General features: G+C 34.0%; 1 protein-coding gene and 1 long non-coding RNA gene across 2 annotated transcripts in view; both read left to right on the forward strand.

Annotated features, from left to right (window-relative positions):
- KHDRBS2 (KH RNA binding domain containing, signal transduction associated 2) overlaps nucleotides 1-7,438 on the forward strand; it is a 518,085-nt gene extending 510,647 nt beyond the window's left edge. The window contains exon 9 of the mRNA XM_088795635.1: nucleotides 6,313-7,438. Within this exon, the coding sequence (XP_088651761.1) occupies nucleotides 6,313-6,410 (98 nt within the window). The 3' untranslated portion in view covers nucleotides 6,411-7,438. The remainder of the gene's footprint in view (nucleotides 1-6,312) is intronic.
- The window catches only part of LOC148758804 (uncharacterized), a 38,677-nt gene continuing 26,687 nt past the window's right edge, over nucleotides 6,405-18,394 (forward strand). The window contains exons 1-3 of the long non-coding RNA XR_016020272.1: nucleotides 6,405-6,485; nucleotides 8,457-8,517; nucleotides 16,815-16,999. This is a non-coding gene — a long non-coding RNA (uncharacterized LOC148758804). The remainder of the gene's footprint in view (nucleotides 6,486-8,456; nucleotides 8,518-16,814; nucleotides 17,000-18,394) is intronic.

Consider the following 18,394-nt stretch of genomic DNA (forward strand, 5'->3'; position numbering starts at 1 on the left):
TGTGGTGAAATGCTCTAAAAATATCAATTAAATCTATCTAGTCTGGTGTGTCATTTAAGGCCATTGTTTCCTTGTTGAGTTTCTTTCTGAAAGATCTGTCTATTGGTGTCAGTGGGGTGTTAAAGTCCCCTACTGTGATTGCATTTCAGTCAATCTCTCACTGTATGGTGGTCGATATTTGCCTTATATATTTAAGTGCTGCTATGTTGGGTGCGTAAATGTTTACAAGGCTTATATCCTCTTGTTGGATTGATCCCTTTATCATTGTGTAATGTCCCTCTTCATCTGTTATTATAGCTTTTGTTTTAAAGTCTATTTTGTTATATAAGTATTGCTACCCCAGCTTTTTCTTTGCTTGTTTGTTTCCATTCTCATGAAATATCTTTTCCCATCCCTTTACTTTCACTCTGTGTCTTTCAATCTGAAGTGGATCTCTTGTGGACAGCATATATATGGGTCTTGTTTTATTCTCCATTCATCTATCCTATGTCTTTTGATTGGAGTGTTTAATCATTTACATTTAAAGTGATTATTGATAGATACATAGTTATTGCCATTTTATTATTCATCTTTCTTTGTTTACACCCCCCCCTTCTTCTTCTTAAAGAAGTCCCTCTAACATTTCCTATAATACCAGTTTGATGGTGATTAATTCCTTTAGCTTTTCCTTGTCTAGGAAGCTGTTTTTCTCTCCTTCAATTTTAAATGATTTCCTTGCTGGGTAGAGTAGACATGGTTTTAGGTCCTTGCTTTTCATCAGATTGAATATTTTGTGCCAATCCCATTTTGCCTGCAAAGTTTCTGTTGAGAAATCAGCTGACAATCGTATGGGAGCTCACTTGTAAGTAACTAGCCTTTCTCTTGCTACTTTTAGGATTCTCTCCTTGTCTTTAACCTTTGCCATTTTAATTATACTTTGTCTTGGTGTGGGCCTGTTTGGGTTCATCTTGTTTGGGACTCTGCACTTCCTGGGCTTCTATGTCTATTTCCTTCACCAGATTAGGAAAGCTTTCAGTCATTATTACTTCAAATACATTCTCAATACCTTGTAAAATAAATTATTTTTGAGATTCCTTTTCTGATCTCAGAAACATAAACAACTAGCTATGTTGGTCTAGCAAAGTGTGAACATAAGAGCTGTGCCCTCAATAATCTCTATGATTTCCTGTATCCTTTCTGAACTGACTGAAAGTTAATTTACTCTGAAGGTGGCATTTTAAACCTACTTCTAGGAAGATAAACATTAAAAGTTTACTTTCCAAGTACTTAAATAACGCTGACTTTTCCTCAATTGGTGTCTTGTTCCTATACTTCATTCCCCCCCACACACAAATCTAAACATTTATAGTATCTCTGGAACAAGCACACAACATGATTTTGCAACTTTAAAAATCATCCAGATTTTTGTTTCCGACTCTGAATGCTCCCAAAGTACCTGGCCCCATGGCAGGAATGAGAGCACACTGAGAAATGAACACCACTTAATAGGCCTGATTCTGCTGAGGGCAGAGTATTTGAGATGCAGAAGCTTTTTAAGTCACTAGAGTAACATTTAATGCAGAAGAAGAGTTACCAGGGTAATTTACACCCCTTTATCAAAGTAAAATGTCCCTCAGTGATTCTTATGAGCATGTAATGGAGAGGCACTCTAGGGCATTCTGTGACACTTGACTCAACTGGGTAAAAAATTAGTGTGAGTTTAAAAAATAGAGAGGTGCAGTAATTTTTAAAAGAAACACTGATGTATTTCAAATATATGCAACACTATAACCTAATTGCTAATAATGTGTTTCTGAATAAGAATCTTGTTTTACTTGTTTTGCATAATTGATTTTGAAATTCCTTTTTAGTTAGTAATATCACTTGTATGTAGCTTACAGGTATTTATGGTATTCTTACTAGGCATCTGCTAACTTAGAAGGTATCTTTTCTCATAGATCTTAGAATTCAGTTTAAGAAACAAGGCCAGATGATACAAAATAATTAATATTGGAAAATCTTTAAAGAAAGTGAGTTATCTTACATAGGTTAAACAACATCTGAATTCTTAATTATGCTACATATTTGCTCAGAATATTACTTCTTTGAGAAAAAGAAAAAAAAGAATACATGTTAGAGTTCAATCCAAGTTCATTTGAATGATGGAAGTTAGTAGCTCCCTTACTTAGGCTTTCTCAAACATTTTCTTCAAATATCAATTATAATCAATTAAATTTCATGTTAGCTATGTTCTGTGTTCTCCTTAAGGTCCCTTAAACCATCCTCAGATAATGGGGTAAGTATAGTGAGATCTTTGGTACAGAAAAAACAGCAAACAATTTATTTAATGAATGCTTCATTTGCCCCCTTTCCTTCTTCTTTCATATACTATATGGTACATTAAAATCTAATTGAGAAGTCCAGAAACATTGGGAATATGATCAAGTCACTTAAGCTATGTCTGTCATATCCTCATTTGCTATTTCTAGATCCACAATTCTGTAAACCATTCCAGTAATTTCAACTGGCAGACAGTTATTTTGTACCTTTTCTAAGTAATACTTTATTTGCTTGATTCACATGCATAGTCTAGTTAATACTTCTGATATGACAATGATCCTGATATTGAGAGCATCTTACTTCCTTTATCGTTTTCTAGGAGGACAAAGAATGATTATCTCTAAAGTTCATTGTCTGCAGTGATTTTTTTTTTTTTTTTTGTTATGACATTCTCTAGACCACCTCATTGGAATAGAAACAATTGGCCAGGACTCCAAAATTTGCATGAAGCCAAAAAATATTTTAAATCTACCTTGTTTGCTGAAAAGAGCACCCCAAGAAAACATGTAAATTCTAAGGCCATTCCTGGGCCTTTACAACTTCAAATTTTAGAGAATTCCCACCATGAGGACCATATGTTTGGGTGTTTTCCATGTGTAAGTTTCCATGGTGGACTCAAGTTAGAATTCCTTATATTTTTAAGAATGACTTCTATCTCTGATCCTTATAGTGAAGAAATCCAAGAGGTTCTGGTGAGCAATGAGGTGATTAGCTGACCACATAAGGCTCAATTACACACTATATGATGACCAAAACAAAAAAAATATTCATTGAATCAGTGTTCTCTGGTCCAGATCAAAGACCATCACTTCACTGAGAGATGCTGGCTTATATTATCATATGGAGATTGTAAATGTGTGGCTGTACTGTATATAAACATTATAATATTAGGGAAAATAGAGACCAAGGAAATTTGGCACAAATAGAAAAAATATTTTCTTGATCTCAATTCACTATTATTATGGAGAATATATAAATAATGAACTCAAGATCTGAATTAAGTGAATAAATCCTTGACTTCTCTGCTAATGGTAAGGAATCCTAGGAAATCTAAAACTCACTGTGCCTGGGTATGAATTCATTTTGGCTGTCTTTTTTGTTACAATTATGGAAGACTAATAGTATTTCCCATTTTCCTAGCCTTTTCAAGGAGGAAAGAACAATAGTATCAGTACCCATACAAACAGAATTATGAAAGAGCACATTTTTGTGCAGTGAAACATAATGTTTTTACCCTTTTTTGTAATGGGATTCCGCTATGATTGTTTCATTGAATCCAATAGTGAATTATTTTGGTACTTAGCTAATTAACCCTCTTCAGTAAAAAGTCTGACTTCAACTCTGTAACAAATATATAAGATTTCTCGTTATAGAGCTTTCAACATTAATGTTGAATTTCTTCAGCCCAATTGTTACTGTTTTCAAGGTTGTCACAGGGAGCTCTTTCTGCTTCACAGTTCCTAGAGTTAATCATTCATTCTTACAGTTGTTCATTGCATGCAAACCCTTACGAGGCATTGTATTTTTCCCAGTCACTAGGGATAGAGCAGTGAACAGCGACACTTTCCATTTTAATGTTGGCCAACAGTTAAGAAATCTAAGGTTTTAAGTCCACAAATTAGCTGTCTACAGCTTTAGGTATACAGTGAAACCAAATCAATGAGTTGTTATTAAACACTTAAGTTTTCTGTGGCAAATTCCCAGGATTATTCCAGTTTAAAAGTTCTGGCAAATCGGGGGGTAGATGAAGCAGGTATTGCTGTCCTTCTGCTCGTGGTTGTTTCGCTATTTTACAGAACCTACCAGGAATATTCAGCATCTAAGAAAGGATCCAGAACTTCCATTCCCTGGGAAATCTTGAAACCTATGTTATTTCAGCTCCTAAACCCATAGACTGCAACCCAGGGATCTCTCACACCCTAGAACAAATGGAGCAAAAAGTGGTACATTCCCTTTGTTAAAAACAATAATAAACTGGAATAGAGTTGATCACTAGAGGAGAAGGACATTGACATATTCTTGATTATTCATAGACAGTATAAAATTTATATTACATAAGGCTAAGAAGGCACTTTCAAACTTGTAGCAAAAGTCCATTTTCCTTTGTAGTACATCAAAGAAAGTTTTGTTTAATTAAAAACAAGTACTCACATAAAATTCTGCTCTAAAACGTCTATGTTGAGAAATTCTGGAAGCTCAGGGGTACATTCCTGTCCTTAAGGGATCACATCAGAAATACCAACATCTACAATCTCCCACCCAAAAAAAAGACAGTAGGATCTAGAGCAGGAGTCTGTAAAACTTTGTTGTAAAAGCCCACAGTGTAACCATTTTAGGCGTTGTAGGCAACAGGGTCTCTGTCGCATTACTCATCTCTGCCTTTGGAGAGTGAAAGCAGCCATAGACAGTGTTTGGAAATCAGCATGGCTGTGACATGCTGTAACATGCCTGTGACACGCTGTAACATGCCTGTGACAGGCAGCTGGCCGCATTTTGCTCACAGGCCATAGTTCACCAACCCCTGGTCTAGGTAGGTCTGCATTCTGGGTAAAGGTAACATTTGTCATATTTATTTTGGTTCTCACTTCTATTTTATGTCCTATCACATAATGAAATAAACATAAGTATGTACCTTAAATAGTGAAGGAAATACAATTTTCTGTGTATCACCAGATATAATTTATAATAAAGGATATCCTCAGAAACCTCATGTTTCCCACTTAAGTGCTATTAGTTTCTACATTGATAAACTTTTGATCATTTTTCTATATTGTAGATCATTAGCACTTGCCTTATCATATAGTAAGTGCAACTGAATTTTTTCTTATTGTTTTTGCCAGAGATACTCTTTTTTTTAAGCATAAAGGTTTTATTAGTCAGTTTGGGTAAGTGTCTAGAGATATTTTTAGGGGGCATATACTCTACATCAGTTGGCCTCAGTCTGCAGGGATTTTCCATTTGATATTGTCATTACCACCACCTTTGATATCAGCTATCCACGGCAATGTGTCTCTAATAACCCTTTTTATGTCCGTACTTCCTCCCACTGTAGCCCCACGAATAAAATCTGCTCTTTACTGAAGAACTAAATTCTGATTGAAAAACCCAGATAACCTAGTTTCTTGTGTCAAATAAGTCATCATAAAGCCAATATTAAGTCCATGGCCCTTTGAAGGAGGTCTGCATTTCTCTTCTGGGGGCATAAACTTTATAAATGCTATTTTCCATAATACTCAAAAGTTTGGGTTTTGGCTAGGTTCCAAAACATTAAGGTTACTGGTAGTCTGATTAACAGGTAAATAAGAAATTTTCCTAGTGTGCTAACACCTATTTATTTCCAACTTGTTTATTTGGAAAAACTAATATATTGTTTTTCTTTACTGATTTTGCTACTTAAAATTTACTCTACTCCATATCTTGCTTATCTCTGACCAATTTTGTTTTGCACAATGGATCTCAACCGTGGGGCCACATAAGAATTTTCTAGGGAAGTATTTGAAAAAATGCCAGAATGTAGGTCCCGCCCTGTAGAGTTTTCTAGTCATTTGGTTTGGGAGGTAGAGAATAGGCATTAGTCATTCTTTGTTTTGTTTTTAATTTGAAGATTCCCTGGAGATTCTGAAGTTAATCAAGGCCTAAGAACCACTGGTTTTCTATATCCAATTTCTTTTAGGAGTCTGTATAAAGGATTAAATATGGAGTAGTTCACATTGATACTCCTCTATTTGTGGCATAGAAATTTCACACATAGTAGATATGGGGTTATCTAAGAACTGTCTCTTTTTGAACAGTGAACAAGTTTATCTAAGTGGCTGCATTTCGACATATATCCTTTTGGGGGATGATCTCATCATGTGGAAAATGCAGTAAGGCTTGAGCCATCAGTGTTGAGATCTTTTATTTCCTTTTCTTTCTGAGACTACTGTGTCTTAAATAACTGTTTCTGATAACTGTGAAGCCATGTGAATGTTATTGTCTTTCTCTTGTTCATAGCACCAGAAGAATGGTCCACGGCCCGCTCCAGCCTGAAGGCGCCACCGCCAAGGTCAGCCAGAGGGGTGTTCAGGGAGCACCCCTATGGTAGATATTGAAGGTCCTCCCCACTGTGACCTCACCTCAAAGACAATTCATAGCCTGTGGTCTCCACATAAACAGCAACAATACAAGTAATAGTCCTTTTTTTTTTCTTTTTTCCTATTCTAGGGATAACTGCTCATGATTACTCCCATATATTTCTTGTATTTCCCCTATACTGTTGGCGTGACATTGACACTAGTATTATTTTAAAAAACAGACTAAAAGAGTCATTGGCAAGCATTGTCTATAAATCATTCAGTAGGATGATATTCTCTTGGTTGTTTTTCATTGTTGTGTGTAATCTTTTTAATTTCTTTTTTCTTTTCTTTCTTTTCTTTTTTTATTTTATTTTTTTTAAGAAAGAGCATGAATCTGTTAACAAATTTTGAGTCTCAATCAACTAGCAAAAACTTTGTTTAGGGTTGCTAAAAGACTGTAATATGATTTTTTGAACTAGATGATAATAAAGTTGTAGATAAGATGTTTTAACCTGTCTTTTAATATCTGTTAGTTAGATGATGATGTTCGATATTAAGTTTGTAAATTTAATTTTAAATGCTGTTTTAATGGGGTTGAAAATAGCAGCTACTGTATGTACGTAGCTAACTGAATTGTTCAGTGTTTTAACCTGTATTTGTTAAAAAAGGGAAAAAACAAACACACACATAAAGTTCCATGTGTAAGCTTCTCTAAATAGGAAACCACAATTTGTCAAATATGTTTGCCATAATTTGTCAATAAAGCTGAAAACTTTTGTATAAATTAAATTTGGAATTACTTGTTTTCTAGCTTTAAATGCCTGCTTTATTTCTTCTTCAAGAGATGCCTAAAATGTTTTCTATTTAAAAATTACAAAAATGAACCCAAGCCTGTTTTAAGATATTTGTGTAATACTTAAAAATGTATTAATAACTTATGGTTGTTAAATAATTTAAAAGTTAACAAACTAAACTGTTACATGAATCATGGTTAGTAAACACTAATGTATAATATGTTAATGGAAAAAAATGGATTTAGAATAATAAATGGATTTTAAACTATCCTCTAAGCTTTATCTTGCTAAACACAAATTCTGATTGACTTGTTTGCATTAGCATGTCTCTCGTGAGAAAGAGTAATGGAGTATAAAGAGGTAAGATTACCACTTACCACTGTCTAAATGCCTAGTTCTTCAACCTTTGAGTTTCCCCGCACATTAAATATCCCATCCAACATGTAAGCATTGCGTAGATTCACTTTATTGTTTTCACTCAAAGGAGTGCGTGGACTTCATTTGCGTAGTTTATAACAATTTGTTTTGACAAACAAATCATCAGTGTCACTGGCCAGTTGTTGCTATTCAACCTCAAAAACTTTATTTGTAATTTTCAGTGCTAAATATCACCGCCCTTGAAGGCAGTTTAGAGGGCTGATATTTCTTTTGAGACTATCAGACTTGATGGCTGATGATTATTAAGGAAATATGTCGCAGGACTCAAAGGATGACTAAACGTTAAACAGGTAACACTAATAGTAACTCTGTAATTTTGCCTATGCAACAGTAATGTTAAATATTCTCAGTTATTAAGTTCCTGATAGTTAAAAAAGTAAACCTACAAAAACATAACAAATAGGTCTATAGGTTATTAAAACAACTAATTAACATTAACTAGAGGCACCAAAATTATTTTACAATATATAACCCTCAAGGTAATAAACAGAACTAAAATTAACAATAATAGTAATGCAACTCTTGCTAACATCAAACGTAAGCTAAATTTTGATGGAAAAAAAGAAAGTGAAAGACTGGATGGTAGGGATGAATGCCAAAACTGTTAATCTTTTAAATACAGTTTTTTTGTTTATGGTGGCTTTTGTCAATGTGATTGGTTTACTTTTTTGCTGCGAATTAGCTTAGGCATATTGCTGTTCAGTTTTTACAGCTGGAGTTGCATGCTAATAGTTTTATGAAGTGTGTGTGTCTGTCATCAATTAAAATTGTAAATATTTGCCTTTCACAAAATGCTATTGAGTTATATTTAATTTTCTTTTTTTTTTTTTATTCTTTCTCACTATTTCAGGTACACACAAGCAAAGAGCACGTAATTGAACAGCAGAAGTGATGGGCTAAGAAGGATAAAGGTAAGCTTATTTTTTATTTTCTCTAAAATAGATCATCTTTACCAAAATGAACCCACGGCAGTGAGCTACAACACCAAATGCCACTTGTTGAATTACTGAAAAGGTTCAGATTGTTATCAAGGAACTGAGTTATTTTTATCTTCTTTGAAATAAAGTGATCTGACTTGGTATTTACCTGGCAAAGCTTTCTGAGCTTATTCAGAAGCTTGTCAAGTGAAATATGAATTAGTAGATAATATCCAGCCCTTTTCTTTGCTATGAACTACTATATATCTCCTTAACTATACAAAGAAAGAATATTAAAAACTTTTGCTCTGCAGATATAAGAGAAGGAAATCACAATTGTTGGCTGAGATGGAGGGATAGGAAAGGGAGGCCCACAATCAACCCCTTACCTACCCCTTGTCAATGAGATAATATTTATTAACATTAACATTTACTTAATCAAATAAAGTAATTAAACTTACCATGATTTTCCCTATTTATCCCACTGGATTTAGCAAATTCTATTTGATTCAGCAAATATTTACTGAATACAAAGCACTATTGGAAATTGAGAGGTGATTTCTGTACACAAGGCGTTCAAAACTTTAGCCAAAAAACTCACACTGAAAACAATGCAAAGGCAGTTACGGAATCCACAGACTGACCTGACATACATAGAATTGAAATGGCTTTTTCATGATACTTGAAACAGGGTAAAACCCAAGTCTTCTCCTTCTTGGCCTGGTGCTTTTTCTACTACACAAATATCCAAATATCTGCAACACAGTGTAGCCTTAAAAAAGTGTCACAGAAGAAGTAGGAGAGATTCCTTAGGAGCAGAAGTAGGGCAGAGACTGAGGGAACCATGGGGTGAAAGGGAGAGCCTGTTCGTTGATGAGGGAGTGTCACTTGGTGAAGGGAACAGGATGCATCAATTTATGGGGTCCCGAAAGTTCAGGAAAACTTTGAAAGGAATGGAGGTCAATGGAACCTGATGGCCAGATTCATGAAGGCACAGAGCGGAAGCCAAGCCTGAAGAGGTGGGGTCCAGTCAGGTAGGTCCTGGCTGCCCCCAAGTACTGTGTTCAATTGTTCAGATTTTATTGGAAAAATAAAAGGAAGCTGCTGTAGGTCTGAAGTAAAGAATCAGAACTATTCCTCTAAGGAAATCACCCCAAGTAACCAATGCAAACCTCACATTTAGTCAACTTTATAGTCACTCATGCCTCTTCATCTGAGATAGTTTTTCTGCAATTAAAATCGTTAAAAAAAAAACTGTTTAATACTGTATGTGCCTCAATCAAGTCCCTTTATTAAGCGGCAGCATCAAAGATCAAAAGTTAGAGAAATTTTATCAGACATTCCATATCTCGTTTGACTCCTTAAAAAAGTTATTTTTTATAAACCAAAGGGAGAAAAAAATCTCTAATCCATATATCCTGTGTATTTTTTTTCCTTTGATCCTTGCAAACCATTGGCTTGCTTTTGTAAAACAAGGAAAGCGAAACCAGTCACAGTTTGTTACTATTTTGATATATTAATCAATGATTTTGTAATTACTGTAGCTGTTGTTTTATAACCCAGTGGCTCTCTCACCATTCAGACTATTATCTTCAAATTCATTAACTCAGGGCAGGGCTATCACAGCAGAAACCCTAGTGCTGAACAAGAGAAGAGAACATTCTTGGTTGTTGAGTTTAAAAGTAAAGAGTTTTTAAATCTCAAAAATAATGATTTGTAAGAAAGGGGATTTGGAGTTTCAAAAACGTGCATTTTGAGTAGGCTTTAAGTAGCACATAAAGTTTATGTGTTAACAGATTTAAAGGACTCCCATCCATGAATGAATGAATAAATGAATGAATGAGTGAATAATGTCTCCCTTCCATCCACCTGCCTCCACACATCTACAAGTTAATTATTGTCCAGACTGAGAAGAAAGCTTATGAGGCAGCAATAACTAAGATATTAGTGGAAGACATTAGAGTGGCCTTAACTACAAAGTCTGTACACTGTATCAATTATCCAATAAAAGCCTGAGATCGTTTTGGAACGCAGAGGGGACCTTTGTCTAAAGTGGAGCCGGGGGAGGCAGCAAGCTTCACAGAGTTGCCCACATCAGTGTGTTGCAGGTACCGTCCTGTAGAAGAATGTTTCTCCATGCTGGCGAGAGTGCAGCAGGTGAGACAGAGAGAGGCGCACACACAGTCACCTCTGCAGGCGGCAGGACAGGGCGCAGTAGCCTCCACATGGACCCACACTCGCCAGGATGCAGGTTATCAGTGGCTACAACATGGAAAGGGGAGATCAGCTGCTCCCTGCCACCAACACCTGCAAAACTGAAATCCAACTAGGAAAAAGAGAGGGGGGAATAAATCCCTGAGTTGATGGAGGAAGTCCTGACCAAAATTCGTCTGAATTGGCTGAGATTATTTTTCTCTGCCTGGCAGTATGAGGACTGGAGATTGAAATCAAGTTGAGGTATAGAAAAACATCATTATATGTACGTTGCAGTCATTTATTACGTAACTTGTCCGACTCTTACAACACTCAGACGGGAATACAGTCGGCTTCTCAGGCAAAAGAGAATGAGAATTTCCCTAAGTCAGTGGCCTCTCAGCCAAAACCTTTGATAGAATAAAAACTGCTCCGAGTGGCCCTAATTAATGTACGTCTGCCCAGCCAGAGGGTTCCTTCTCTTGTCGGCATCGGACTGTGATTCCGGGTCCCATTTGGATCCCTTCATGATGTCATGTCTGCTCGCACTAATTTCAAAGTGCTGCAGAAGTTATCTTGCCAGTACAAACATTCTCACGTCTGACATTTCACCTGTGCAAGTCATGCAAACTCGCACGACAAATTAAGGTTTTTAAATTACAGTGCATTCCACCCAGGTGTACTTGAAGCTATCTGTGTGCAAGCGCCATACATTCTATCAGACAACGCTGTAACTCGGTGCACTGATGACCCTACAACAACAAGGACCTCACTGAAACACCAAAGGTTAGGGCACTAAACAAAGTACTTAAAATAGTAATAATAACATTAATAAGTAATAAATAAGTAATTATTGTGTCTGCATATATTTATCTAGCAAAAAGTTTTACTACATTCAAGTATGAGTAAATCAGAATCAACTTGATACCAGTCAAGAAACAAAATAGTGATGTTAGGTTGTATTTGTAATATTTAAATACTTATTACTTTCAGTATATTAATGGAACTAAGGTCATTTAGTTTAGTAAAATGAAATACTAATAGTTTTTAAGTAAATTTGGAACAGAAAGACATATTAAAGGTTCTCATTAATTCTCTTAAAGGAAATTGTTTTTTCATCTATATTATTAAAATATTACTTTTGTCCCTTTAGTCCTTCACTTAAAAATATATAGACTGGTACTTTGAAAACCACAGATGTTCCTTTAAAAAGTAATCCTTTAATTATGTACCATTCTCTATCTATCTTTGTGTTTTTTGGTTAATGTAATATAGAAGCTTATAGGTTGTGTGTGTGTGTGTGTGTGTGTGTGTGTGTGTGTGTGTGTGTGTGTGTGTGGTGTGTGTTAAAGGGAATAGAGAACAGTGATTAGTAATCTGACTTGGCTGAAAATCAAATGTCATTTTTCAGTATGAAGGGGTTGCCTGTTACTGAAAACTCCATCTGTTTGACACTCTTGCAGATTCCATGTGAAGGTTTAATATTTACTGCAATAAACTATGTAGTAAATGATTGAAAATATACAATTGTATGGTAATTTATGAAATCAATGACATGGTTTATGTTTGGTATAAGGACAGAGTAATAATAATAACAATAATAATAATAATGCCATCTCTTTTCTGAACATACTTGCCTGGCAAGGTACTAGCATTTTCACATAAAAACTTACATGAAACATCTGTAATCCTTACAACAAGCTTGCAAAGGAAGTATAATTAACCTCATTTGACAGAAGAGGAAGTTGAAATTCAGATGTTTAACTAATGTCACACTGCTAATACATAGCAAAACAAATATTTAAAACGAAGTTTGATAACCCACACATTTTCCAGAATGCTATGGTGATTCCCAGCTTTTAATGAATCTGATTGAAAAGAGAATATAAAATCTCAAACAGCCTTAACATAATTTCTATTCTGTAGCAACATGATGAATAATAACTAAAAAATGGATGAAATATTATAACTTGAAATGCATCTTTACTTTGATCTTTACTCAAATTTGTCACTTTCAAAAGTTCTGATTTCATGATAGAAAAATCTAGATGAATGTATCCTGCATTTGTCATAAAGCATGGCCACAGTTCTACAGAACAAATGAATTCATTTATAATCTAAACTCTATCTTGACACTGAAAAAATACATGATTAAATAAGCATGAGAGCAGTTTCAGGCTTTCATTCTTCAATCTATAAATCAGAAATTGCTTTCAAGTATGAGAGTTAATTTCAAACCAGAAATATCTTCATATAAGCCACGCAGTCATGTGTTAAGAACACAAAGGGAAGGTACCATTCAATATTAAATATTTAAAAACAAAGCATTTCCTGTTGCCAATATCCTGTGTATCATTTCTGGACATCCTAGAGCCCTATTAAAACAGCTGAGTTCACAATAAGATAGGTGTTCTTGTTGACTGCCAGGCACCAGTCTCCCAACCGTCATAAAGTTTAATTTTCTAATCTCTTCACATAGAATTTATTAATTTGTATTCAAAAGATCGTTTACACTGAGGGAAAAAGATCACTCTACTTTACATGCCGTCTTATATCTCCATTACTTACACTTCCTCGTGAGAGAGATTGAGAAAACAGGAGAGGGAGTTGTCTGATTTGTACACCACTGGATGCTTTCACAACAGCTAGTTTATTATCTGCCTTTACAAAAAAAAAAAGTACAGAATTGTTAAAAAATTACTAAACACTAATTTGTTCCAGCTTCTGTTCTACCATGGTTCATATTTCACAGTGGAATATAGTGAATGATCGATTTCCAAAAGACACGTGGAGAAGCTGGGATCCTCTTCTTAGAACCTCTCTAGAAGCAAATGTCACCACTAGACAAGGGTTTCCTAACACCTGATGCTTCTAAGGATGACTTCTACCAAGTAGGAAAATGTCCCCTCCCCACTGTCTCATTCTCTGTCTGCCCTAACACAGGTGTTCCATATTTCCTATATTCTAAACTTATACCTGACTTTTTTAACATCAGGACATTTTTCAACTTCTCTGATACACCTTGCCCCTCCTTTCCCAATGTCTTCTGTCATTTTCCCAACTGCACATGGGAATGTGAGAAGACAAAAATCATTCAGGTACAAATAATGGTTATCTTAGAATGTGGCAGAATTGCCAGTGAATTGGTATTTTTTAGAGGGAGGATTTTCTTTTTAATATATACTGTCTCCTTTTTTTATTACAAAAGTAATCTATACTCAAGGTTAAAAAAATTAGAATATATAAAATAAATATGCAATCTAAAAATTCAAAGTCTATAATCCTTTTATTATTTCTAGAGTAGGGGAAGGAGTACTACCGTTCCATCCATTCAACAGAGCCCCTACATTAAGAAATGTTTACTGTGTTAATTATGAAACCAATACATGTCCATTGTAAACCAAAAAGTATGAAAAGAAAATCACATTTAATTAAAACAGAAATAACAACTGTTAACATTTATATATAATCAACTGGTCACAAAATTTTAATTTCTTAGCTACAAAGTATAAGGGGATCCGATAGGTGAGAAAATATCTCCAAATAGTCTAAGTTCTCTATTTCAAAATATAAAACTTTAAAATTAAAAACAAATAAACTTACTTATGGAATTCACTAAGATCAGTATATAATATTTGTGAATAGGGTGAAGCCAGTTTTAAATGTCTTTACACAGGGAAGAGTGTATTTACATGTTACATGAAGATAATCTTCACAGTGGAATTAATGTTGAATTTTTAAACATTTTTCAATTTTCCTTTGGGACATTTAAGAATATAAGTTTATTTATTGACCAATACATAAAAAATTTAGAACTAATATTAGGTATGCTGCTTTATGCTTTCTAATAAGGCCTAATTTTTAAAATAAGTAATACCACATTCCATTAGATAAACTTCTCTGGAATCCTTTTATATCTGATAACCTCAAACAAAGTACAAATAGGTTCAACTTTTTTAAAGACTTTTTTTCTTTTCATTTCTAGAGAGTAAATCATTCAGGTATAAATAATGGTTGTCTTAGAATATGGCCGAATTGCCAGGGAATTGTGGGGGGGGGGGTTCTTTGGGGGGAAGGGGGTGTTGATATATATTGTCTCCCTTTTTATTACAAAAGTAATCAATACCCAGAATTTAAAAATTAGACTGTATATTGTAAATTTGTAATCTAAAACTTGAAAGTCTATAATCCTACTACTCAAAGATAACTCTGTTAACATATTGGTCTATATTTTTTTCTGATTTTCTTTCTCCTTTTTCTTCTTTCCTTTCTCCATTCCACAGCTGCTTGTTACTTTATTCATTTGAAATGGGATTCTGCTATATACATATATGCAATTTTAATTTTCAGAAGTGAGATGAATTTTATTTCTTTATGAACTAATAGTCATTTCCATAAGCTTGATTTGTGTGTGGAGGATTAAAGTTGCATTATTACACTATGAAACTTTAAACCATACTACAACTCTAAAGTGTAAGCAAAGTTATTTTAACTTTTCAAGCTTCAGTTTTCTTATAGGTAAAATGGGGGTCATAGTAGCACCTACTCATAGAATTTTGAGGTATTTAAAGTAAAATCATACAGGGGTGCGTATATCCTCTGCAAATTTAGTTAATATTCTCCCCAAAATTATTTTTGCTTGACTAAAATGTTTTACTTTAAGATATCTTTATGGTGTGTATCAAATGTTTAAATAAAAGCTAGCTTAATCCATAAAAAAGATTTATAGTATCCTAATCAATTTGCAGCTTAGACATTTTAAAATTATTTTTACTAAAATATTCATCTAATACAGGTTTTAGAACATGGTTGTATACATGTTCATCATGATATTCATAAGCAACCATATATTGGGTATCTTAATAACAGGTATTGAAAGATATGCTTATACACAATAATCTTATACTAATGTTGCACATATATTGTTCACATTGAAATACTCAGGGCTTAAAAATGAAAGTAAGACTAGCAATAATTTTGTACAATTGTTTCAATAATAATGTGAAGAAAGGTGTTTGCAATAATGGAATGCATAACACATGTCAAGCACTATATTAAGTATTTTTAGTAATGACTGCATGTATTTTCTCAACAACCCTATGATATAAGTTGTAGGGTATCCTCACTTTCCAAGTGGGAAAACTGAGCCTGGGAGAGGAGACATAACCTACCTCAGGTCACATCACTGGGCAGCGCGGTGGACTCTTAAACCCAGGCAGTCATAATCAGAGACCTCATCCTTAATCCCTGCACCATACTGTCCCCTCGGACTCTAACGACAAGTTTTGTAGTAAACTAATTTGAGAGGAAACCAAATGCATATGTGTAATCCATTTGTCAAGATAGGAAAAAGGAATTAGAAGAAATTCTCTTACTATGAATATTTCCAAGATCAGTACTAACTTTAAAGTATGATGATAAATTTCCAAGCACCTATATACGCATAAGCCAAAATATTCAGAATATCTCTTTTCCTTGGATCATCCAAAAAGTGAGTCTTGAATAACCCTAAACCGTATATGTTGTGCCTGAGTGTATTTATTTGTGCATCTTACCACCGATTAAATGGAAGCTATGTGTATCTAAGTATAGAATTTAGTCTTCATGGTGGTTGAGATATCCTAAATGAAACCACATAAAACTCCAATGAAAAATGAAAATAAACTATAAAAATATATTTCTAGAAAAATAGTCATGGTTACTTATTTAATAATAGCATATTGTATTAATTTGTCCCAGTCAGTGTGGTTATAAAAATAAAATGTAGGGTTTTTGTTTTTACTATCTCTTGTCCTATAGATGATCCACTCTATTGAAATGCATTTTATACTTTATTATACTTAATACCAGAATGAAGGTGAAATGAGAATAGGAAAAAAATGATTTAGAAAGAAGAATTTAGCTAGAAGGGTGAGAAAGATCCATTAGAAGTGCTAAGATGAAAAAGGTAGCAACATGAGAAAGAAAAGATAGCCCACCCCTTACCACCTTCAAGAAATATAATGTCCTGAGATGTAATAATTCTCATAAATCATCAGGTGCAACTTATCATATAAGGCAACAACTTTACAAATTAAAAATCTGTTTTCTGTTTACAGCAAATACAGAACATCCATCTATTGAATATATCTGCAACTTCTGTTGTGTGTCCAGAACAATCACTTTCATAGGCCATTGCATTTTCCCTTCACGTCCACCAGAAGATATTATTTACCACTTCGGAAAATTTCTGTGTGTCCAATACTGGATAATGGAACAAATGTTTACACCAGCCTCTCACAGTGTATGTTAATTCAAATTTGTGCTTTTAGAAAATTACAAATTATTGCATATCTTATGTTGATGTTTGAGAGATACGGTACTCCAAACCATATTTGAAGAATCCTGTAGTTTGGTATACTATGTACTATAAGTAAAAAACAGACCATGTAGAATCATTAACTCTATAAAGGTTCTCAGTAAGAATTGTTTATTTGTTATATTTGGAATATCAGGAAGATGTCTAACATGGGATATAAAAGGTTACTGGTAAGTGAAAGTTGGTGATGAATTGATTTGATTGCTCAGAAGTAGGAGAGGTTCATTAATTCTCTGAGGATTTAATTTCAAGGTATTCGTGTGCTTTAAGTAATATTCAAATGATTTATTTAATCCACATAGTTTCCCATCACTAATTCTACCAGTTCATTGTATCATTCAGGAAAACACTTTAACTTGCAAATGAGACTAGAAGTGATAGCCTGTGACTAAGCAAAATAGATTCAAAAGAAAGTGACCTTATGATAATTCACAGCTAAAAAATACTCAGTGGATGCCAAATAGCCTGTTGAGCTAAATACATTGCTAGCTATCACCTAAGAGAAAATGTCATCAAGAGCAGCATCGTGGTTTAAAGATATTCAAGAAATATTTAGGGAAAGAATATCCAGGCTTTACGTTCCTAACAGCGAAATTAGGGCTCTCTTGGGAAAAGGCTTAACTTTTTTTAAATCTTAACTAGTATATAGATCCAGATTGATGGGAAGCATTTATCAAGTATAACTAAATGAATAAATATCAATTTGCCTCCATCTTTTTCTAATCTTACGTTTCTTATGTACTATTTACGATATATGTAAATTGTATTGATTTGTATGTAAAACACTAATATTATATATCTATCTACGTAGCTATCTATGCATTGATACTTGAAAAACTTCAAAGATCATATTGTTTTAATTACCACAACAGCTCTATGAGGAAAGAATGGCAAATTTTCTTAACTTCATTTTAAAAATAAGGAAACAAAATAAAGATAAGGATTAAGAGGTTTGTCCAAAATCACATCAATTCTAAATGTTAGGACTTGGTCTGAAACCTTAACCTCTCCAAAATAACTAACCACCTTGTTTTTATAAATGACAGCATCCGGGGGTGGAAGAGAGATAAAGGTTGTATGAGAGAGAACACTGTTCATGTGCAGTAATTATTAAGTATCTTTTAATAAAAAAAATACTCTAGGTTGACCAAAAGTTTTAAGATTTACTTGCATGTGTATATAAACATTTATTCATTTAGGTACTTCCTAAAGACATGCCACGATATTGAATACTTTTTAAAATACCAGCATATTGGTCTTTTAAACACCATATGCAATTCCTCAAAATCAGGAGATTAATGATTACAAAAATGTACACTA

Source organism: Rhinolophus sinicus, chromosome 2 (assembly GCF_057876585.1).
Source record: "Rhinolophus sinicus isolate RSI-liver-muscle chromosome 2, RSI-T2T, whole genome shotgun sequence".
NCBI lineage: Eukaryota > Metazoa > Chordata > Mammalia > Chiroptera > Rhinolophidae > Rhinolophus > Rhinolophus sinicus.